We start from the raw sequence: 25,473 nt of genomic DNA, 5'->3' as shown, positions 1-25,473 counted from the left end.
GAATTTTTCTAGTCATCAGACTTTACCCTTTTCTGAAACAGTTTTTTTCCTTCTGTTGTAGAGTTTGTTAATGACATGGGTCCACCAGATTGGATTCCTTTTTTTTTTTTTTTTAGAAAAGAGTGTCTTGGTTCTGTTTGGTATGGCCCTATCTATGCAATTGTGTAAGTGCTCATACAGTGCCTTGGTCTATGATTCAGCAGCCATACTCCTATTCCCCATTTCTATGGATGATGTGAAGCTTGCCACTTCTGTCCTTAGAAGCTCAAAATTAGCTTTGGAGAAGTTTTTCACTGAGGTTTCTTTTTTAGGGGTGGGGCAGGATTTGGTTATCAATGGTGATTAACTTGTGGTCGGATCTGACCAGGGAAAGGTTTATCAAAGGAGTAGAGCAGCAATCCCCCACATTTGTAATGACTAGGTCAAGAATGTTGTTTCCCCTAGTGGGGGTGGGGGTGAGGATGAGTTGGTCCAAGGCATTGGAGTTGAATTCCAGGAAATGTTGGGCACAAGAGTTGGAGCAGTAGTAGTAGTTCCAACTAATGGAGGGATAGTTATAGTCTCCCAGAATAAGGGTATTGGGATGGACCTTGATGATGTCCAGAGTGTCCAGGAATGCACAGTGAGAATCCCGGGACATTGTGGGGGATCTGTAGCAGGCTACAACATGGACTGCAGTTCTGTCCGGTGATAACTGTACCTGAAGTATTTCTGATGCGTTATGTTGGGCAACAAGTCAGGAGGTGTGTGTATCTTTTATGAAGATGGATACACCTCCGCCTTTGGGGGTTCGGTCATCACATCCCTTAGGGCTATGGTTCAGAATTGGGAGCCGAAAGGTGTGATATGCATTGTAATCTGGTAGTGCAGGGGTGCTCTCAGGAGCCTTGAACCAGGTCTCTGTTACTGCACAGATGTCGATGTTCTGCAGTTTGAGGAGTGACTCGAGTGAGTGCATTTTGAGGTTTAGACTTCTAGTATTGAGTAGCATAACCCCTAGGATGCGTTTACTAGCAGATGTTATGGTGGTAAATTTGTCTTCAGGGCACTGCCTACAAAGGCACTATAGGGGTGGCAAGGGACTTGGGCAGTATCCGGAATCCCAGGGGTGATAGATGCAGGGTGTCTCTGACAAAGCATTGAGGTCTATCATGTCATCCCAATAAAATAAGTAACAAAGGGCCACAGCTCCAAAGGCAAACCACAACTTTAAATATCTGAGCACTTTGTTTCACTCAAATCAAATGCACTTCTTTAGACCCTGAAGAAGTTAATTTGATTTGAGTGAACAAAAGCACTCACATATTTAAAATTTTGGTTTGCCTTTGGAGCTGTTACTTATTTTATTAGTGCTTTATTTGTTGTTTTTTTGCTTATCATCTCATGCCAAATAGACAGATACTGGATCCCCTTTGAATGACACCAAAAACTTAGACAGTTGTTGAAGTCAGTCATTTCCTGCTTGTACTGTGGTATCAATCTTGGTGACAGTAGGATGCTACTCAAGGCTAGGGTCATACCTGCCCAGGCTACAAGATCAGCAAGCTCCTCCATGTCTCTTTTCATGTAGTCTAGGGAGGTACATCTTAGGTCATTCACACCAACATGTACGATGTGGAGAGACCCAAGTGCATGTGTTATGTGGCGAATCGTGGCACCCAAAAGGCAGCTGACCGTGACTTTCTCCTTATTCAGTCTAGTGAGTGGGACATCAGTGTGCCTTACAATTGAGTCACTTATGACTAATGTGTTTGGTACATTGTTCTGCCTTAAGGGCTTAGCTTGAGTAGCACACTGGTTGTGAGAGCTATGTATCTTGTGGGTTATATGCCTGGATGGGATGGCTGCTTGCGTTTGTGAATGGGAGGTCTCTGTTGTTTGGGCAGATTTTTTAAACAGAGCCTCCATGAAAGTGGTTGTGTGTTTTGTGCTGCTACGTGATAGTGGTGGTGTGCTAACAAGGGGGCCATGTGTTGTCTGTGATGTGATGTGTGTGTTGACCTCCTCCTCCTGACTGGCTGACCCAGTCTTGGATTGGGAGAGTGAAGCCTCAAGTTTGGCTATGTACTTACATCTCTCACAAGTGGATGTGTTTGGAGGTAGGAGGAGAAGGCTGTCTGTGTACATGAGGCAATTGCTGCATTGCGTCAGGTTCACCAGGTTAATGGGAGAAAGAATAGGAAACTGACATTTAGACATGCCTGGAAACGTGATCAGCTTTTTAAGTACTGAGTTATTCAAGTCTGCTTTTTCCCCTGATGAGTCCCAGGGTGGCACAGTAATACCACAAGTTCATTTAACTATGTCATGGTTGGTGTTCATTATACTATATTTCAATGAATTCACTAATGTGTTTTCTGGCTTGCAATTAAAACGCTAGCTGGATCCATATCCTTCTAAGTTGCTCACAGCCTTCTTTGATATCCTGGGTCGTGTTATTTATCAGATCTTGTTCATCTCTTTGAGGGATGCTTTTTTTCCTTCAGGCCTGAAGGAGGTATTTGTGATTCCAACCAGAAGCATAGCAAGAGTTGGATAAAGGGGACAGCTGCTGAAAAGTGTTACTGGGAATGATCAGGAAGTGTAGTTCCTGCATTCTTTTTTCAGTACTGAAATTTCTGAATGCCAGTACAGAAAGCTATGTCAATGCTGTGTGTGTATTAAGCTGTAACAAACAGACATTGGCTTTCTGCAGTTATAAAAAAGCAAAAGTCTTTTCTTCTCTCTCTCTTCAATGGAAGAGCTGTTACTGGGGATCGCCATTGTGTGTCAGATCAGCAATCAACGGTTCTAATCCCAACTCTCAAGAAACCATCTTTAGACCCAAATAACTTGAATAATTACTGCCTTATCTCTAATCTCCCATTTCTTGCAAAAGTTACTGAGAACGTTACTTATAAGCAGCAAGAAACTCATCCAAAAGTTAGGGTTTCATAGTCACCGTAGAAATAAAATGGCTCTCATAAGAGTTAATAAACTCCAGATGGCAAGAGACCAGTAGCATGAAACAGTGTTGGCCCTCCTAGATTTCTCTGTGGCATCTGATCTGACTTGGTGACTCAGGGCATCTTAATAGATCCAGTTCTGTTCTGTTCAAAGGCTGTAATTCTGTTTTCTGTAAGGAATAAATCCAGTCTGTCTTCAGATGTTGATGATTTCATTTTTTTTCACTGCTCACACTCTAATATTGTGATTAGGCACCCAAACAGAAAGTACACTTGTGTACACTTAACATAAATGTAGATGTTTGAGTACATTCACTGTTGCAGTCATTACATTTGGGTTATCTGCTTTCAGGTAGCCCTCAGTCGGCCTGATTAACAAAGTCTTGGGTCCTGCTTCGGTTGCTGTCCCTTATTCTGTGATGTCAGGTCGTCAGGGGTATAAAACATGCAGCCGACGCCATTACAACAGTTTTTCTTGCACCAAATGTCAGGTGCCCCCTAATGGAAAGCATTTAAATATAAAAGTACAAAGATATACCTCCAACAAAAAAGCAAATACACCAAAAAGGCTTTTAAGCACAGTAAAGGAAAGTAGAGGTATAGTCAAAAGAAGTTAGGGGGATGGAGGGAGGGTAACCAGGACTGCAACAGTGAATACACTCGAACATCTACATTTATGGTAAGTGGACACAACTGTACTACGTTCATGTTTCACTGCTGCAGTCATTACATTTGGGTAGATTCCCAAAGCTATGGTTGGGAGAAGGAATTTAGATAGCATTAGGGCCAGCTATAAGGCCCTGCAAGACTGCAGTGGCAAAGCCAGCTCTGGATTTAGAGAAAACTGGCAAATGATAATGCTTGGTGAAAGTATGTACAGAACTCCAGGTAGCAGCTTCTAGGATGTCCCTAGTAGGGACGCCTCTGAGAAAGGCTGTAGAGGTAGATGCAGCCCTGGTGGAGTGTGGTCTGATCCCCTGGGGGATAGGTTTTCCATGGTGCTTATAGCAGAAATGAATGAAATGGCTTATCCATTTAGAAATGGTTTGCTTTGAAATAGCCTTACCCTCTGCCCCTGCAGCAAATGCCACCAGCAGTTGTTCAGATTTTCTTTGAGGTTTAGTCCTGTCCAAGTAGAATCTAAGTTGTCTGTGCACATCTAAGGAATGCAGTATCCGTTCCCCTTTATTCTGTGGATTGGGAAAGAAGAATGGCAATGAATAGACTGAATAAGAACCACACTGGATACCACCTTGGGCATGAAGGATTGGTTCTGAGGGACACCCTGTCCGCATGAAAGATGATGAAAGGCTCGACTGCCATAAGGGCCTGTAATTCAGATACCCTTCTAGCTGAAGTGATTGCTAAAAGGAAAGCTGTTTTCCAAGAAAGAAATTTTAAGTCTGCAGTAGCAGATCGCTCGAAAGGAGGTAGAGTGAGTTTCTCCAAGACAAAGTTAAGGTCCCTGGCTGGGGTTGGAGCTCTCCTGGGTGGTCTCAAATTTTTGGCCCCTCTGAGGAACTGCTTGAGCAGTGGATGAGAGAAGAGGGGAGGTTCTGTGTTATAATGAGCTGGGCTCCCCCATTTGCTTGTCAACATGTTGAAAATCTTTGGTTCTAGTTTCCACTCATGTGGGTCCATGAGATTTCTGCTTAGTCCGTCTGCCAGTGTATTTAATTTTCCTGGCAGGAATTGAGCTTGTAGGTGCACTTGGTAGCTCAAGGCTGTGTTCCACAATGCCATGGCTAGTCTACAGAGGGGGTAAGAATGTGTACCCCCCTGTTTATGTACCACATAACAGTGGTGTTGTCCGTCTTTACCATTAGTTGTCCTTGTAGAATGTGGTTCTTGAAGGCTGTCAGAGCATACTGTACAGTTAACATTTCTTTTTGATTGATATGCAGGTGAATTTGACTTGGGTTCCATTTGCTCTGAATGCACTTCCCTGCCAGGTAAGCCCCCCATGCATAGTCTGATGTGTCTGCTGTTAGGGTTTGGGCGGCAGGGGGTGGTGTGAAAAGTAGTCCCTTGTTTTGGTGGCAGGCCTCTGCCCACCAAAGGAACTCTAGCCATAGGCAAGGTATGATAGGAATCATTGTATCTAGGTCTTGAGAATGTTGACACCATAGGCCTTTTTAGATACCACTGTAGTTTCCTCATATGCAGTCTTGCATATGGAATTAGAAGAATGCAGGAGGCCAAGAACCCCAAGGCTTGCAGTATTTGTCTTGCAGATAGCAGGGTTTTTGTGGCCACTTGTTTGAAGCAGATTGTCAAATTAATTTGTTTCTCTGGTTTGAGGTAAGCCATCTGGGCAGTTGTATTCAAGCTTGCTCCCAGGAATATAATTTGTTGACAGGGTACCAGGTGTAATTTATTTTCGTTTAGGGTGTAACCCAGACAAGTTAGAACCCTTTGTAAAAAGGCCAGATGACTCAAAAGTATGTCCTGGCTTTCTGCATGAATTAGACAATCGTTCAGGTATGGGTATGTTTGAATATTTCTTTGCCAGCAAAATGCAATAACTGGAGCTAGGCACTTTGTGAACACCCTGGGCACAGTAGATAAGCCAAAGGGCAGTGCAGAGAACTGATAGTGCGTGTTAGCTGCTTTGAAGCGTAGGTATCTTCTGCAAGATTCCCTGATTAGGATGTGCAGGTATGCTTCATTTAAGTCTACGTTGCCATCCAGGCATCTTTGCCTAGCATAGGAAGTAATTGGTGAAGAGTCAGCATCTTGAATTTCGGAATCTCCAAAAAGGTGTTTAGAGTAGACAGGTCCAGGATAGGATGCCACGAATTGTCTTTTCTGGCTACCAGGAAAAGTCTTGAGTAGAAACCTTGTCCCTTTTCCTCTTCTGGTACCAGTTGAATAGCCCCCATGCTTAACAGAGAAAGTACTTGTTTTTGGGCCTCTGCCCATTGATTTGGGGGTAGGTCCGGCCACCCGCTTGGTGTTGGCAAAGTGTGGAAGTGAAATCTGTATCCCTGGGACACTATATTTAAAACCCATTTGTCCTGGGTAATAAGTTCCCAATTCTTTGCATGAAGAGCAATCTTTCCCCCCAAAGGGGCAGTCAGTTGATAAGTGCTTGGAAATTTTAAAAGGAAGTCATTGAGACAGTTTACCATGGGTGGAGTCTTATTATTCCCAGATTTGGAAGTGGAGGCCCCCACTGCTTAGTTCTGTGTGTCCCCTGGGGTTTTTGCTGTGTCTGGGTTTGGATTGAGAAGACCTGAAAGGGGCTGGAAAGGACCAATTCTTACAGGGCCAGTGCCTACTAAATCTAGGAGGCTGAACTTGCAAAAAATCTTTAACAGTTTGCATAGATTTAGCTTTACCTTCCATCTTTTTAAGAACTTCCTCAGCCTTGTTGCCAAACAAGCGGTCCTGATTTAAAGGAGCATCCAACAATTTAGCTTTAACATGATCAGGCAAAGATTGCTCCTTAAGACAAGCATGCCTTCTGAGCACAGACCCAGTAACAGCAGTCCTGCAAGAGGCCTCTAATGAATCAAAACCACATTGCAAAGTATGTTTTCCAACTTGTTCAGCAGAATGTGTTAAATCATGTAATTCTTTATTTTCCACACAGTCAGGAATCAAAATAATTTTCTGTTTAAGCAGTTCAACAACATGTTGCTGATACTTTAACATACGAAACTGGCAGTTTAAAGCCCTAATGGCCAAGGTTGCAGAAGTGTAAACCTTCTTACCCCATCTATCCAGTGCCCTGGAGTCTCTATCAGAAGGGGTAGGATTTTTAGCAGTAGAAGCCTTAATGCCATTGGGTCCCTGTGAAATAGTCTCTGGATCTGCAATAGGATTTTTAAAAAGGAACTTGTGGGACTCAGGGACCCTGTAGTATATGTCAGGATTTCTGGGAGCAGAAGGCAGGGATTCAGGGGCCAAACTAGATTCTGAAAAAGCATCAACAATGTCTAGTACAGGAGGAATAGCTAAATGCCTATGCTGAGGTAGGAAAAGGAAATCCCTAAGCCTCTTTTTTGAATCAGAAAAATCCTGGCTTTCCCAGTGGAAATGCTCCCTTAGAGTATATGTAAGGTTTGCCCAAAAGAAAAATCCTCAGGTGGGGAAGCAGAGGGGATCAGAGTGCTCTGCATCAGAATCTTCATAAGTAGATAAGGGCAAATCCAGATCATCAGAAAAATCAGAAACAGAATCCTGATCAGAAGATTCATAATCAACTTCAGTCCTAGGCCTCTTGGGGGGGGGGGGTTGGCTACCCATGATTAGAGTTATTAGATCTTCAGCCATTCTTATCATTTGTTTTTTAGGCATAGAGGCCTGAGCATGTAGCCTGGGCGTCAGTTTTTTAGGCATGGATCGAGATTTAGGCCTAAGTAAAGAAGGAGGCGTTGGTTTAATATGCAAGTCCGTAGGCCTGAATACACCCTTAGAAGCCGGCGTCTACACAGCTACTCCAGACCCATCCAAGGTAGAGACATCCGCAGGTTCCATAGCTGAAGCATCTTGCGGCATATCGGACTCTGAATGGGTCTCGGTAGAGGCCTGCGAATCAGAAGTAGCGGGTCTCAGGGGTTGCGAAAGCTCCTCAATGAGTACCGGCGAACTGGTGACTGGCTTAGAAGCGTCGTTGGCAGCATTGGACCTCGGTGGCCTGTCTCTGCCTTTATCTTTGCATATTTTTGGAATCCTGGTAGTCGGACGGCCGAACGATGACATTTCTGGATAATTAAACAGAGAACTGAAATATTTAGAGGTGAAAATATACCGACAATGGATAGTGCTCTGATTAAATAAAGCACAAAACCGACAGCAAGGTACGCCGTGGTCAGGGCCTAGGCAAGGAATACAGTATAAATGAAAATCTTTATGAGGTATTTGCTTTCCACAAGTAATGCAATTATTAACTTTTTCTGACATCAGAAGGGAGCAAGAAAAAGTTTCCCCAGTGGGGTACTTAGCTTTAGTTGAAGACTTCAGTTCTGAAACTCAAAAACGAAAATTTCAGGAGTCGGCCAACCGGCACTTGCAAACTGCTTCTACTTCGGGCACCGCACAGCAAGAAAGACTGATGTAATGGCATTGGCTGCATGTTTTATACCCCTGATGACCTGATGTAATGGAAGAAGGGAGAGCAACCGACACAGGACTCAAGACTTTGTTAATCAGGCCAATTGAGGGCTACCTGCAAGCAGATAACCCAAATGTAATGACTGCAACAGTGAAACACGAAGAACATCAACCATTCTGAGTGGAAATGTTTTAGGTCTGCTGACTGCAATCACATTTAAATGGACTCCTGACACAGCAAAATAATGAAAATTAAAGTAAAAATAAACTCAAAATTGTCCAGCAACAAGAACAGAAGTCGTCACTGCACACTAAAAAATTCTTCAACAGGTGCTAGATGTGCAAAAGTTGAAAAGTCTAAAAAAATGAAGAGAATATGCACCAATGTGGCACACAAAGTACAGTTGTGTACCTACCATAAATGTAGATGTTCGAGTGTATTCACTGTTGCAGTCATTACAATAGGTTATCCTGCTGGCAGGCTACCCGCAGTCGGCCTGAGTTCCAAAGTCTAAGTCCGGCATTGGTTGCTGTCGCCTCCTCCCTGACGTCAGTGCACCAGGGGTATAAAAGATGCAGCCGACGCCATTTTCTTCAGTTTTTCTAGCCCCAGATGTCAGGTGCCCCTAAAATGGTAGGCTCACTAATGCCAAAAAGCATGCATAACCAAAAAACAACTTTTCCTTCATCTACAAACAAATACACCACATAAGTTGTATAGAATAGAGAAGTACAGATAAGTCCCAGCAAGGAAAAGGGGGATGGAGGGAGGGTAACCTGGACTGAAACAGTGAATACACTCCAACATCTACATTTATGGTAGGTACACAACTGTACTATGTTCATCGTGTTTCACTGTTGCAATCATTACAATTGGGTTGAATTCCAAAGCTATGGTTGGGAGGCTGGTGCTAAATAGGATTAGGAGAGGCTATCTGGCCCTGCAGAACTGCAGTGGCAAAGCCTGCCCTGGATTTAGAATAAAGAGGTAAGTGATAGTGCTTTGTAAAGGTATGCACTGAACTCCAAGTTGCAGCCTCTAAGATGTCTTTGGTTGGTACTCCTCTGAGGAAGGCTGCTGAAGTGGCTGCTGCTCTGGTGGAATGTGGCCTAATGCCCTTGGGCACTGATTTGCCATGCTGTGAATAGCAGAAACGAATGCAGTGGCCTATCCACTTTGAAATAGTCGGCTTTGAGATAGGCTTTCCTTATGATCCTGCAGCATATGCTACTAGAAGTTGTTCAGTCTTTCTGAAAGCTTTGGTTCTGCCCAAATAGAAGCGCAGCTGTCTGTGAATATCCAAAGAATGCAGAAGTCTCTCACTCTTATTCTGTGGGTTTGGGAAAAAGGGAGGCAAGTGAATTGTTTGGTTAAGGGCCACACTGGTCACTACCTTAGGTATAAATGTAGGGTTTGTCCTCAGAGAAACCCTGTCAGGATGGAAGATGATAAAAGGTTCCACAGCCATGAGTGCCTGTAACTCTGAGACTCGTCTAGCGGAGGTTATTACTACGAGCAGAACTGTTTTCCAGGATAAGAATTTTATATCAGCTGCAGAGGCTGGCTCAAAGGGAGGCAGTGTAAGTTTTTCCAAGACATAGTTGAGGTCCCATGCAAGTATTGGTACTCTCCATGGGGGTCTTATGATTTTGGCCCCTCTGAGGTACTGCCTTAGTAATGGATGAGAAAAAATAGGTGGTTCTGTATTGTAATGAGATGAAATGGCAGAGGCATGAATTTTAATGGATGAAAAGGAAAGGCCTTTATCCAGCATCTCAGTTAAATATTGCAAAATCTGAGGAATATTTGGAACAATCGTGTCAATATCTTGTGCCTGGTTCCAAGCAAAGAATCTCTTCCATTTTTCTGCATAAGATTTTCTGGTGCTCTGCCTCCTGGCCTCCAAAATACCATCCACAACTGCTTTAGAAAGAGGTGTGTCTTGAATGGCTACATTATCTGCCATGCTGCCAGGTTTAGGGTCCGGAGTTGACTGTGCAGTATCTGACTGTCTTGTTGAGTCAATAAGTGAGGCATTTGAGGTAGTGTCCAAGCTGGGCATTAGGACAAGCTCTTTAAGATTGGGTACCAGTGCTAGCGGGGCCAGTCTGGGGCAATCAAAATCATTTTTCGCTTCTCTTGCCTGACCTTGAGGAGTACCTTGGGGAGGAGAGGCAGAGGAAGAAAGGCATATACTGTTAGGTTTTTCCAACTGAAAGATAGAGCATCCACTTTCCATGCTTGCTTGTGATAGGTCCTTGTGCAGAATCTTTGTAGTTGGCAATTGTGAGGAGAGGCAAATAGGTCTATGTCCGGGCATCCCCAGTTCCTTGTTATCATGTTGATGACTTGTGGTTCCAATTTCCACTCGTGGGGATCCATTAGGTTTCTGCTTAGTTCGTCTGCCAGAGTACTTATCCTTTCTGGCAGGAATTGTGCTTGCAGATGTACTTGGTAAGCCAATGCTGTGTCCCACAAGTTCATGGCTAGTCTGCAGAGGGGGTAGGAATGTATGCCCTCTTGCTTGTTTATGTACCACATGACTGTGGTATTGTCCGTCTTTACCATTAGTTGTCCTGGATGAAGTAGATCCTTGAAGGCTGTCAGGGCATTTTGAACTGCTAGCATCTCTTTTTGATTGATATGTAGATGCATTTGACTTGTGGACCATGTGCCCTGAATACATCTTCCTGCCATATGTGCCTGATAATCTGATGCATCTGTTGTCAATGTCTGCCTGGCTGTGGGTAAGGTGAATGGCTGCCCCGTGTTGTGGTTACAGGCTTTTGCCCACCATCGAAACTCCTGTTGCAGGCAGGGAATGAGGGTAATTATTGTTTCCAGGCTGTGGCAATGTTGAGTCCAAACACTTTTTAGATACCATGGAAGTTTCCTCATATGCAGTCTTGCATATGGAATTAGCAGAATGCAGGATGCCATGAAGCCCAAAGCCTGCAGAATTTTTCTTGCAGATAACTGGGTCTTTGTTGCCAACATTTTGAAATAAGTAGTCAGTTGTCTGTGTTTGTCTGGTGTGAGATAAGCCATCTGGGCAGTTGTACTTATTTGAGAGGGTATGAATTTTGATTTCTTTTCGTTTACTATGTACCCTAGGCCTGCTAGTAATGTTTTTACAAACTCCAGATGCTGTAGTAGAGTGTCCTTATTCTCTGCGTGAATAAGGCAGTCGTCCAAGCAATTACTGGTGCCAGGCACTTTGTGAAGACCCTGGGCGCAGTAGATAAGCCAAAGGGCAGTGCAGAGAATTGGTAATGCATTGAGCCAGCTATAAATCTGAGGTATCTTCTGCATGATTGTCTGGTTGGGACATGCAGGTATGCCTCTTTTAGGTCTAAAGTCACAAGTCAAGCCCTCTTGCCCAGCATGGGCAGGAGCTGCTGCAGAGTTAACATTTTGAATTTTGGAATGTCCAGGAATGCGTTCAGGATAGACAGGTCCAGTATTGGTCTCCAGGTTTTGTCCTTTCTGGGCACCAAGAACAGCCTTGAGTAAAATCCCCGTCCCTGCTCTTGCTGTGGTACTTGCTGAATGGCCCTCATGTCCATGAGGGATGAAACTTGTTTTTGTGCCTCTGCCCATTGATTGCGTGGCAGGTCTGGCATGCCGTTTGGCTTTGGCAGGGTGTGAAAGTGGAACCTGTAGCCCTGGGATATGACATTCAAGACCCATTTGTCCTGAGTGATCATGTGCCAATTTTGAGCAAAAAGTGCTAGTTTTCCCCCCAAAGGAGCTGCCAGAAGATAAGTGCTTGGTGCTGGCAGGGGAAAGTCAATGAGACTGTTTCCTGTATGGCTGTGATTTTACTTCTCCGCTTTTGGAGGTTGAAGCACCCCATTGTTTAGGCCTGTATGAGCCTTGGGGCTGTGATCTGCCTCTTGGGCGTCTGGGCGTCTGTATCTACCTCTTTGTGGCCTGTCCGACACTGGAAAGGACCAATTCTTTGCAGGTCAGTTCCTGCTAAATCTGGGAGGCTGTACCTGTAAGAAATCCTTGACTGTTGGCATAGATTTAAGCTTTGTCCTCCATTTTCTTCAAAACCTCTTCCGCTTTAACACCAAACAAGGTATCATGTTGTAGTGGAGCATCTAATAATTTTGCTTTAACATGATCAGGCAGATTCTGTTCTTTTAACCTAATGACAGAACCTGTAACAGCGGCCCTGCAAGAGGCCTCTAGAGAATCAAAACCACATTGCAAAGTATGCTTTCCCACTTGTTCAGCAGCATGCAATAAATCCTGCATTTCTTTGTTTTCTGCACATTATGAATTTGTCAACATTTTTTGTTTAAGCAGTGACATTAGATATTGCTGATATTTAAGCATATGAAATTGACAATTTAAAGCTCTTACAGCCAAGGTAGCAGAAGTATAAATCTTTTTCCCTCCATCTGTCCAGGGCCCTTGAATCCCTATCAGAGGGTATAGGGTTTTTTGCAGTGGACGCCTTGACCCCTGTGGGACCCTGAGAGATAGTTTCTGGGTCTGCAGCGGGTTTTTATAAAGAAATTTATGTGAATCAGGAACCCTGTAGTATCTGTCTGGCTTAACAGGAGCTGGTGGCAAAGAGTCAGGAGACAGTCCGGACTCTGTAAATACATCATCTGCAATGACTAAAACAGAAGGGAAAGCAAGGGGCCTGTACTGAGGTAACAAAAGGAAGTCTCTGAGCCTTTTCTTGGATTCTGAGTAATCTTGGCTCTCCCAGTGGAAATGCTCCCTCATAGTATGCAGGGTTTTCCCAAAAGAATAATCCTCAGGAGGAGAGGCTGAAGGGATAGATTCTTCACCATCAGAATCCTCATAGGGAGGAAGAGAGTATTCCTGGTCAGAAGAGGAATCAGAAGAAATGGAAACCTGATCTGAAGATTCATATTCTATCTCTTGCCTAGGCCTCTTATCAGGAGGGGGATGGGAACCCCTGATCAAAGTAATTAGGTCTTTCGGCCATTTTAAGCATCTGTTTTTTAGGCATGGAGGCCTGTCCAGGAGAATGCTGTACTTGTTTGTCTTTAGAGCTGCTTTAGTCTTTGCCTTTGAAGCTGAAGTTGGTTTTAAATATAACTGTGTAGGCCTGAAAACACCCTCAGAAGCTGATGCCTGCTCAGCGGCTCTAGACCCATCTGAGGGAATAGTTTCCAAGTGTCCAGTATCTTGAGTTTCCAGCGGCCTAGTCAGCTCCACGTGGGAGTCGGAAGCGGCCTGTGGCTCTGAGGTAGCGGGCATCAGGGACTGCGAAAGCGCTTCACTGAGAACCGGCGACAGGCCTAACAGAAGCCTCGTCTATAAAAGCCCCATCATCGATTTTGGACCTCGGGTGCCTGTCCTTTTCTTTGCGCTTTTTATAAACTCTGGTAGTCGGTTGCTCCGACGGCATTACATAGTTAAATCTTCTACCAAAATAATGAAATGCAAAATTGTACCGATGCTTAATAGTGTGTTGGTTAAATCTAGCACAAAACCGACAACTAGCAACATCGTGGTCAGGGCCTAGGCAAGGAATACAGTAAGAATGAAAATCCTTATGAGGTATTTGCTTCCCACAAGAAATACAATTATTAACTTTTTCTGACATCTGTCTGGAGCAAGAAAAAAGTTTCCCCAACAGGGTACTTAGCTTTAATGAAGACTTTGGATCTGAAATTCGAATTTGAAAATCTCAGGAGTCGGCCAACCGGCACTTGCAAACTGCTTTTGCTTTGGGCACCACGCGACAAGAAAGACTGAAGAAAATGGCGTCGGCTGCATCTTTTATACCCCTGGCGCACTGATGTCAGGGAGGAGGTGACAGCAACCGACGCCGGACCTACACTTTGGAACTCAGGCCGACTGCGGCTAGCCTGCCAGCAGGATAACCCTATTGTAATGACTGCAACAGTGAAACACGATGAACATCAGGAAGCCACATGTATACATATGTCAGAACATACCATCATGAGCCTCCATTGCTCTATCCAGGGAAATAAGAAGTCACTGCTTGGACAATTTCTTTCTGGCAGCGCAATGAAGACACAAATGCATTTCTCATGTATAGGAGTTAATACAATGTAAATGCCAGTCTCACCTGTACTAGAAAAATGTTGAATAAATCCAATGTTTGCAGGAGATGAAACCCTTAAAATGATGGATTCAGTCATTTTTCTTAACAATCTTTTAGCTTTGTCTTAGATGGTTCTGATATTTTTCCCAGATTTCTTCTCAGAAGACCTTAGGTGTTACTTGCATTTCCCAATTCTTGACTGAAGGACAGTGGATTGGGTTCTTTACTTCCTTATCACATTTCCTCAATGTTACAATTTCTCCAAGATATTATGTAATGCAGGCAGTGCAGCACTGTTCTTTGTGTGAGACAACTGTACCCTGCACTGGAGATTTTCTCCTTTCTTCATTGCTGTGCGACTCAAATTAGAATATATAAGTAATGACTGAGTGGAGGGGGACAAAATTCCTCACATGGAGTATGCTTACACCTTCCCTGCAAAAAAAAAAAATGCTTTTCCATACTGCAGAGACAGTTTTAAGTCACCTGCGTTCTTGATCAGTTGTAACTGAGAAGTCACAAGTCATCCTAGTCAATACTTCCGCAGTTCAACTAATACAATTGAGAAGTTTTCCTCGTTCCTCACTGATGTGCAGCCATGGAGTTAATACATTTAATTTCTGGGGTTGTTGGAGGGTGGGCAAAGCCACCTACATAAAAGAAAAATTTGAGTAGTTTTTGGTGATTGCAAATGTTAACACATTTGTTTACATTTGCAATCAAATCACTTGGTTTATATGTTTTTAGTTTAGATGATAGGAATTGCCAGTGAACTTTTTCAGTGTTTGTTTCTCAATCAAAATTCATTGTCAAATAAAGGAAATAGAATCATGTATCTAAACTACTTGTGCAACACACACAAATGATCATCAGTCTGTTGTTTAGTTTATATACAAAGCATAGGGACAACACAAATTCAACAACAGCATATATAAATAAACTACACAAGATCACTGCTGGATACCAGGGGTTCAAAAGTCAACACTGTCTCAGTGCAGACATGACAATTCTATTCGAGTCTGTACCTATTACAGTTTTGATTCATTGAACATATACCTGCAACTCTGCATGGAAAAAGTATGTTGGGACAGCTACATTATTTAACCCATCCATTGTGATTCTCCATGTAAAAAGACTACCACAGAGCACTATAAGGATTCTTACCAAAGCACAGTGATCTCTGTTGTTATGACTCATCAAGTCTGTTATAGTTGAGGCAATGCTAGGACTCAACAACTGTTCCCGCTGATCCAAGTAGCACTGGTGGATTTCATTCAACAGCTGCTGATACCTGGAATAACATACAACACAGCTCTGTTATACAACAAATGCAAGTAAAATGACATTAAAATAAACTAAAACAAAATTACACCACTTACTAACAACCTCATCTTTCACTTCAATTCATAAAATCACTGAACACTTCCCCCATTGCAACAAAAACAGCAGATGTCAGGAAAATGTGATGTGAAGCTTACAACAGAAAGCGTATGCACACACACACACATGAAATGAAAACATGTAATGATTATATCTGTGGGTATATATAGATATCTCCAAGTTACACTAGAGTAACTTCCAAATTATAAAACCTCACTTAAGCACCACTCATCTCTATTCAATTGAGAATCTTCACTTAGGCCACAAAATTAATCCTGCAACACTGTCTGGTGCACTAAACAGTCAGCTCAATTAACTGGCAGTTTTAATTTTTTTTACCGTCTGAATTTTATTTACCCCAGTGCTACACAAGCAGGACCATAAATAATCCTGAATGTGGAATCTTTGTGAGTCAGTAACACCACCAGAATGACCCATTACCACCAATGTTTAGTCTACACTGGTTAAATAAGTGGTATCTGTCCAAATTAAAAACAGTACTCTGATATCACATCTGTCCCTAAAAAGTTAGTATGGTTAATGTGGAAAGGAAAGCTCTCTGTTGTGGTGTAACATCTAAGAGTTATACTTAAGGTCATATGGTGACTTTACAGTCATACACAAGATTATTTTGTTGTGGGCTAGTATACAGTACCAATCTCCATAACATTAACAATATATACAAGTTTCTGGTCAGCTTTCTTAATCAAGCATTTGGGAATTTGTCTATTAAATATATGATGCAATTCAATCAGCTATTTCATGCAGAACTATTCTGGCAGAGTCTGCCTTCTCATTTCCCAAAAGGAGAACACACAGGGCAGAGAAACCCCTTTAACTTTCCTGCACCAAATGCATCAATACACACTTATAAAAAGTCAAGTCACTAAGTAATCAGAAGCCATGTAGCCAAAACACACGTGTGTCCTTAAGGGGTAATTTGCACATTTCCCATGGACTCCTTCAAAGGAAAATGCTTGTGGCTAGGATTGTGTTGGTGTTTATTTTCATTTATATATATGTATGACTGCTTATGCAGAAGGTGATGATTTAATGAAGATATTTCTTGTTTAAAAAAAAAAAAAGCAAGAAATTAGTAGTTTATGTAATATGGATTATGTTATATGACATAGCAATATATGCAAAGTATAATGTTTATTATGTTAATATAATTTGATTTTTTTATATGAATGTAAATTTGCCTATATCTTACAAGTGATAATTCAATAAAGGTGTCTGGAAAAAAAAATTTAGAGAGACTATTAAGCCTACTAAGGCAGCCCATTAACTCAGGTCATACTATGAGGCCAAGTACAATTACAAAATCTTCTTTACTCATGTAAAAGCACTGAAACAATACTCAAAAATGTACAGAACTCATACTAAATGACAAAACCTACTCAGACCTGATGGACATTGGCAATATCCTAGCAAACGAATTTACTGCAAATTTTCCTCTTGTGACAGGTATCCAAAAAAAAAGAGGAGGTTTAATATATGACTCAATGCAGATTCTGGTTTGCCTGTCGTCTTGCTGCTTTTGCTTATGTGCCTTTTCTGTGTGACCTTTTTCCTTTTTGGTGTGGCCTTTAATACATAAGAGTTTGGTTAAATGCACCTCACTATTTAACCCTGACTTCCAAAGTAAAAAAAGCTGTTATTTGGAAATAAACATTACTTATAACCAGAATACATGGTCAATGGTGACATGAACATTTTTTTTGCTTTCACTTTTAGCCATGAAGTTCTGGTGTTGAATTTATACTTTTCAACAATGTATGACAAGCAGGTGATATGTGTGATACAATATCATAATAGAAACTAAACGCAGAATATACTGAAATCAAATGCAGCAGTTCATTGTGTGTGTATAAATTATAAGGCATAAAAGACTACTACAAATGTATATTTGTGTATTTCAGTGGGGAAAGCTAGTAGTACAGCCTTTTTTCCAAGCCAAAATGAGTTTTACCATACAATGTGTGTGTAACTTGACAGCTATGGTAGAGTTCGGAAACATACTTCTTCCCACACAGATACCGAAGTGAGAAAAGTTTTAAGCTACCACAAGCACATTGGAAGGAGTTATGGAGGACACGGTCACCAGAAGATCTACTGAATATTCGCTTACTGCTAAGGAATGAACACAGCATTTTAAATTTGTAAACCACAGTTATCTGAGTGACTGTAGAAGCAAATAATTCAGTTTTGTACTTCTAAAGGGTTCCACATTCTTTCTGCACGTTATTAGTTTGCATAATGAAACTCTGTCAAAGGAAGCAAGGAGAGCATAGGCAATTCCAGGTTATGCATTCAGACTGGATTTGACATAACAAGGATGCGGCCTATGTGGAAGGTGAATATTCAAAGCCATTTAAAGCATTATCCAGAAGAAATATCATCAAATGGTAAATGACACATTATGCAGGGTGGTGGTTAATGGCTTAGATGCTTATGAAGACTGCTAGGTAAATGTAATTTTATTACTCCTTTTATATGCTTGCTAGAATGTCCTCTGAGAAGGTTGGTGCATACGATGGCCATAGATCAACACTTTGTGAGCAGTTACTGAGGTCCTAGACTGGTTGCTATTATATTATAAGATCAAGCAAATAAATTACTAAAATGCATACAATGTGATTAATGGATACTAGTTTGCAATGCAGCAGTGGGCAACCAAAAGGATTGAATTTAAGTACGAAGAGCTGACTACTACTCACTGATTACTTGGAATGTAAATGGTATTTACGATCCTGTGAGGCATTTTAGCCATCAACTACTAGAAGATGTTTCCTCAGTCTTAAACCAAGTTTCAGTTACAAGACAAATGTTAACTTTTTTAGCCATGAGGACAAGTTAAAATTCACTAGACTTATTGTTTGGCTATCTCACATTCATCAACAATGCATATCAAAAGCATTTGCTATTTACATTGCATTGTGGACCACGAGGAATATGCCACAAAACGTCTGAATAATTTTTTCAAGCCATTAAAAAAGAACCTAATCCCTAAAACAAGACAAATATAAACCACGTAAAACAAAATACCTATACTTCCCTACCACATAATTTTAGACTAGGAAAACCCAACTTCCTACTAGAACTAAGCAACCAACTATATTTAATACTCTTACATAATATAAATAAGGTACCAGCTCTAGTAAAAGGGAGAATCTTGCAATAAGCAATACCGACCTGACACTGGATTAAAGTACTATGAATGTTTGCAAGACACTATAAACTGATACAGAGGATGAAGACAAAGATTATTTATGTCCACATAGATTATAATATACCTCATTTATTATGTAAACATTTTAACATCAATAATATTTTGAAATCTGCCTCCAGGCAAAGTTGTTAACAGTAATCATGTCACAACTTACACTGGACACATTCTTACGTTGGTTTACTATTATATGTCCGAAACAGCATCAGTCGACTGATCAAAATGTTGACCTGAAATGCCAAACACGGACCATCGACAGAGCAGCCAAATCATAACTGAATACATTGACACCTGTAGTTAGATGTTTTCCACATAGCAGAAGATGACGTCAGTCACCCATGCTATGCACCCTAGCATACCGTTATACTCTACTGTGAACAGTGCATGTATTTAACTATTTTGCAGGGGGGAAGCCTCCCTGCACCCCCCCACACCCCCTACAAATGATATATGCCAACTCCGAGTTCACACTATAGTGACAAAATGGGTTAATTCTCTGTTCCTCACTGTACCGAGATCTCTGCTCAGAATGCCAAACTCAGATAATCGAAGTACACTACCCATTCACTGTAGTGTATTCGATGTTACCTAGTTTGGCATTCTGCCTCCTGGAAAACTTTGTTTCGACTACCACAGGCTCGAGCACCCGCCATTTGCACATCCGATAGTAAATCTCTTACGTAAATGACTGATCATCGTGCAACCAATAAAAAGTATTTGTTTTACCTTACTAAAGGTGGCACAGTGATACAGCAGGTAGCATTATCACCTCACAGCAAGTGGTCCTCTGGTTTAATTCTTGGCTGGGGTGCCTTCTATGGGGAGTCTGCCTGGCCTCCCTGTGTTCGCTTGGGTTTCCTCCCACATTCCAACAACATACAGTAGCTGGACTAGACACTCTAAACTGGCCATATATGTGAGTGTATGGTATGGAAGAACAGCCATGGCAGGGCTAGCCACCCACCTTACTATAATACATGCATTAATATCACTAGGCATTTCACAGGTTAATAACAGAGGAAAGTACAGTTGTGCAAGAATGTACCACAACAACAGATGTCCTACTTATCATTGTTACAGTATTCCTAACCAATGGATTATCATCTCTGACATTCAGTTGGGTTACCAAAATTTTACTTTCACACAATTGTAGTCTGATGAGTGATCTCAGCTCATAAGCGTTAGAGTCAATACGTGGACGCATGAGCATAATTCCTCAGATTATCTCCAAGTCACCAGCCTGATGACCCCTGAAACAGGTTAATCAACTAGAAGGGACAGAGGCATCAAGGGGTAAGGAAGCCCCCTCAATTCTAAGATGTTGTCCACAGGATAGGAACAGCAGCAAAAGAGAGAGAGAGAGAGGCGGTAGAAAACAGATGTACAGGGGAAGAACAGTGGGAAGGAATACTGCTACAGTTATTAGTAAGACATCTACTGTTACGGTATGTTCTTACACAACTGTATTACTCTGACTGAAATCACTGTTGCAGAACTCCTAACCAAAGGGTGATTCCCAGAAGTTGAAGGGAATGAAACAGTAGTTGACTAATAAACAGCAGAACTGTCCAAGAGGCCAGACAGGAATGACCTGGCAAAGACAGCTCTGGACCTTGAAAAGACATCAATCTTCCAGTATGGCCCTTGCATCCACCCCTTTGAAAAAGGCCCCAGAGAATGCTACTGCCCTGGTAGAATGAGCTTGAGGACATAAGGGTAACGACTTGCCATGCAGAAAATAACAAAGAGAGATGGCCTTAGAGATCCGTCTTGCAACAATTTGAGTAGACACTGCTTGTCCCAATTTAGAGTCCATGAAAGAGACAAGCAGTTATTCAGATGTTTGAATAAATTTGGTTTTGTCCAAATAGAATCTTAGCTGTCTGTGAACATCTAAAATCATGTAGGAGCCTTCCCCCCAGTTCTGTAGGTTGGGAAAGAAAGCAGGAATGTTTATGGCCTGGTGAGAGAGCAGAGTGTTCACTACTTAGCCATAAATAAAGGGATAGACCTCAGGGTCACCCTGTCCTAGTAAAAAATAAGAAAGGGAGGAATGGTCATGATTGCCTGAAGCTCTGAAACTCTCCTATTTGAAGTGAAAACCTGAAGCAGAATAGTTTTCCTGGCGCAAAATTTGAAATTTGCTGATGTTCCTGGTTCAAAGGGAATTAAGGAAAGTTTTTCCAACACTAAGTTGAGGTCGCATGGAGGGGTTATGGGTTTTCTTGGTGGTCTAAGATGCAGAACCCATTTGAGGAATAACTCGACTTCAGGTCTGGACAGAAGTGGAGGACTTTAGGATAAACAAGCAGAGATGGCTGACAGTTGGGCTTTGATGGAAGAATAGGTCAAGACCTGTATGCATAAGCTCACATATATACTTTAGTATGGAAGGTAGCTCTGATTTGTTGGGGTCCTGTCCATTCCTATGGCACCAAAGGGATAATCGCTTACATTTGGCTAAATAGGATATTCGAGTGGCAGTTCTCCTGGCTTCTTGAAGAAACAAAAGTTATGTACTCACCATAAAGTACAGTTTTGTACCTACCATAAATGTAGATGTCCGAACTGGATAGCATCTGCAGTCATAACAAATGGGTTGTCCTGTCGTCAGGCAGCCCCTCGGTCGGCCGGATTCCAAAGTCTGGGTCCGGCTTCGGCTGATGTCGCGCTTCACCCGTCATCTCTGCTGGTCTTTGGGTATAAAGGCATCAGCCGACGCCATTTTCCTCAGTGTTTCTTGCCCCAGATGCCAATTGCCCTCTTGGAAAGCTAAATTTTGGATAAATGCCAATGTTTCCAAAATAGTAGAAGGCAAACACAAAAAATAAACATGTATGTACATATATACAAACAAATACACCATAAGAGACTCCCCCCCCAGCTAGCTATTAGGAGGGTAAATACCCTAGGAGTACCACAGAGGGAAGGAGGGAGGTAATCCTGACTGCAGATGCTATCCAGTTCGGACATCTACATTTATGGTAGGTACAAAACTGTACTATGTCCTTCATGGATGCATCTGCAGTCATAACAAATGGGTAGAATACCATAGCCAAACTAGGGGAGGAGGAATAATAATTATGGTGTAGTCAGGATCCCTTGCAGTACAGCAGTGGCAAACCCTGCTCGGGATCTAGAATATAGAGGTAAATTGTAATGCTTGGCAAATGTATGCACGGAGGTCCAAGTAGCCGCCTCAATAATGTCCTTGGTTGCCACTCCTCTTAAGAAAGCTGTGGTAGTGGCTGTGGCCCTTGTAGAGTGAGGTCTTATGTTCTGTGGAATTGGTTTTCCATGGTAGGAGTAACAGAATCTTATGCAATTTCCTATCCATTTGGAGATTGTCTGTTTGGAAATTGCTTTTCCTTCCCTTCCTGTTGCATAGGCTACAAAGAGCTGGTCAGTTTTTCTGTTACCTTTGGTTCTGTCCAGGTAGTAGCGTAACTGTCTATGTACATCCAAGGTATGCATTATTCTTTCACCTCTGTTTTGTGGATTGGGAAAGAAGGTAGGTAGGTGGATTGCCTGGTTTAAAGACACTCTGGATACCACCTTAGGCATAAATGTAGGATTAGTTCTCATGGACACCCTATCTTGATGGAAGATTAGGAAGGGTTGCACTGCCATTAAGGCCTGTAGTTCCGAAACCCTCCTTGCTGAAGTAATAGCCAGTAGGAAAGCAGTTTTCCATGACAGGTGTTGTAGATCTGCTGTTGCTGCTGGTTCAAACGGAGGGAGTGTCAACTTTTCTAGTACAAAATTCAAGTCCCATGCTGGTAATGGTGGTTTCCTAGGAGGTTTTACATTCTTGATCCCTCTGAGAAACTGTCTGAGTAGAGGATGCGAAAAGACAGGAGGATCAAAGCTGTATTCTGCTGAAATAGCTGATGCATGTATCTTGATGGAGGAATAGGACAGGCCTGTATGTAGAAGCTCTGCCAAGTACTCCAGAATGTTAGCAATATCTATGTTCGACACATCTTTTCCTCTTTCAGTACTCCAAATGATGAACCTTTTCCATTTTCCTGCATAGTTCCTTCTTGTTGAAGGTCTGCGGGCTTCAAGGATAATGTCTTTAACCCTTTGTGAAAGGTCTGGGTTAGTTACTGCTATGTGATGTTCCAGGCAGTCAGTTGCAAGGTTTTTAGGTTTGGATGTATGATGTTGTAGTTGTTCTGAGTTAACATCAGAGGCATCAGGGGTATTGACCACATTTTCTCCCGAGACATGCTCCTCAGCAATGGGTACCAGTGTTGTCTTGGCCAGTTCGGAGCTATCGGAATTATCCTTGGACGTTCCTCTTTGATTTTCAGTAGTACCTTGTGCATCAAGGGAAGAGGTGGGAATGCATATGCTGTCAGGCCTTTCCAGCTGAAGGATAGAGAGTCCACCTTTCATGCAAGTGGGTGGAATGTCCTTGTGCAGAATTTTTTGAGCTGGTGATTTTGTGGGGAAGTGAATAGATCTATCTGTGGAATTCCCCATTTCTTTGTGATGGCCTTGAAGATGTCCGGGTGTAGCATCCATTCGTGAGCATCCGAGGTGGTTCTGCTTAAAATGTCTGCTAGGGTGTTCTCTTTTCCCGGTACAAATATTGCCTGTAACTGGATGTTGTAGCTGAGAGCCAGATTCCAAAGGTCCAAAGTCATTCTGCATAGGGGGTAAGAATGAGTGCCTCCCTGTTTGTTGATGTGCCACATGACTGTGGTGTTGTCTGTCCTTATCATCAAATGGCCTTCTTTGAGGAATGGTCTGAATTTTAGGATTGCCAGTTTTACTGCCAGCATTTCTTTTTGGTTTATGTGCAGGTGCAGCTGGTCCTGAGTCCACAGTCCTTGTACGCATTTGTCCAGCATGTGTGCCCCCATCCTAGGTCTGAGGCATCTGTTGTGATGGTTTGGTTTGCTCGAAAGTTGTGGAAGGGCAAGCCTGGGTTTGACTGGCATGCCCGAGCCCACCATAGGAACTCCTGTTTTAAGCATGGGATTAGTGGTATTTCTGTTTCTAAGCTGTGCCTGTGTTGACACCATAAATTCTTTAGGTACCACTGTAACTTTCTCATATGCAGTCTGGCATGTGGGACCAAGATTATGCATGATGCCATGAAGCCCAAGGCCTGCAGAACTTTTCTTGCTGTTAGTTTGTTCTGCTTTGTTAATGCTAAGAAGTAAAGAGGGAGTTCTTTTGTTTTTCTGCAGTTAGGAATGCCATCTGTTTTACTGTGTCCAATTCCGCGCCCAAGAAAGTTCTTGTCTGGGATGGTATCAGCCTTGACTTTTGAAAATTGACTGTGTATCCCAGGGCTTGTAGCAAGTAAATGACCCTTTGTAAATCTGTTGTCAGCTTGCTTTTGTTGTCCGCTTGTAACAGGCAGTCGTCCAGGTATGGATAAATTTGAATTCCCTGTACTCTGCAATGAGCGATTACTGATGCCAGGCATTTTGTGAATACTCTGGGCGCAGTAGATAAGCCAAAGGGCAACGCTGAGAATTGATAATGCTCTGATCCTGCAAGAAATCTGAGGTATCTTCTGCAATTTGGTCGAATGGGGACGTGCAGGTATGCCTCCTTGAGATCTAGAGTTACCAGCCAACACTCCTTGCCCAGCATGGGAAGAAGTTGCTGTAGGGTCAGCATTTTGAATTTTGGGACAATGATGTATGTATTTAAGATGGACAGGTCGAGAATAGGTCTCCAGTTTTTTTCTTTTCTTGGTACTAGGAATAGTCTGGAGTAGAATCCTTTGCCCTGTTCTGTTATTGGCACCCTTTCCACAGCTCTCATCTTTATTAATTCCGCTATCTGGTGCAGGGCTTCTATTTTTTGATCTGGGGGCAGATTTGGCATTCCTCTTTTTACTGGTAAAGTGTGGAAGTGGAACCGGTAGCCTTGGTCTATGGTTTGCAAAATCCACTTGTCTTTTGTAATATAGTGCCAATTTTTCGAGAATAAGGCTAACCTTCCGCCTAATGGTGCTGCTATTTGCTCCCTGGTAGGCGGAGTCAGAGCCAAGTCACTGAGATTGTCCGGTTGCAGTGGCAGTGGTTGTGTCTGTGCCTCGGTTATTGCCTTGCCACTGTCGTCCTCTGTAGGCACCTCCTCTGGATTGATTTCTGCCCCTAGAGCGTCTGTTCCTGCCCCTTTGGGATCTTGTGGAGTCAGGAAAGGACCAATTTTTGGCAGGCCAGTTCCTGCTAAACCTTGGGGGCTGAACCTGTAGGAAATCTTTAACTGTTTGTACAGATTTTGCCTTCTCTTCCATTTTCTTCATTACCTGCTGGGCAGGTTCCCCAAATAGACTGGCCTTATCCATAGGAGCATCCAATAGCTTAGCTTTAACATGATCCAGCAAGACCTGTTCTTTCAACCATGCATGCCTTCTTATCACTGTGCCAGTCATGGCTGATCTAAATGAAGCCTCCAGTGCATCATAGCCACATTTTAAAGAATGGTTACTAACCTGTTGGATGTTATTCACCATCTCTAATACATATTTCTTATCTAAAGATTCATCAGAGGACAGCTTTTTAATTAACTGATCAAGCATAAACTCTTGGTATTGGATCATGTGAAACTGACAGTTTAAAGCTCTAGCTGAGAGAGTAGCAGAGGTGTAGACTTTTCCCCCATCTCTCTAAGGACCTGGATTCCCTTTCAGAGGGAATAGGGTTTTTTTGCTGTGGTTGAGGCTACTGCCTTAGGCCCCTGGGATATAGTTTCGGGGTCTGCAAGTGGGGCCTTGTATAGGTGGTGATGAGTGTCTGGCACCCTGTAAAATCTATCTGGTTTGGCAGGGGCT

General features: G+C 42.5%; 1 protein-coding gene across 1 annotated transcript in view; it reads right to left on the bottom strand.

Moving 5' to 3' along the window:
• COG3 (component of oligomeric golgi complex 3) overlaps nt 1–25,473 on the bottom strand; it is a 1,722,808-nt gene that overhangs the window by 942,531 nt on the left and 754,804 nt on the right. The window contains exon 10 of the mRNA XM_044072049.1: nt 15,227–15,353. Within this exon, the coding sequence (XP_043927984.1) occupies nt 15,227–15,353 (127 nt within the window). The remainder of the gene's footprint in view (nt 1–15,226; nt 15,354–25,473) is intronic.

The sequence above is a fragment of the Protopterus annectens genome, chromosome 5.part0 (genome assembly GCF_019279795.1).
Source record: "Protopterus annectens isolate FY-2018-M chromosome 5.part0, PAN1.0, whole genome shotgun sequence".
In the NCBI taxonomy this organism is placed as follows: Eukaryota; Metazoa; Chordata; order Ceratodontiformes; family Protopteridae; genus Protopterus; species Protopterus annectens.
This window is presented reverse-complemented; position numbering and strand designations above follow the sequence as displayed.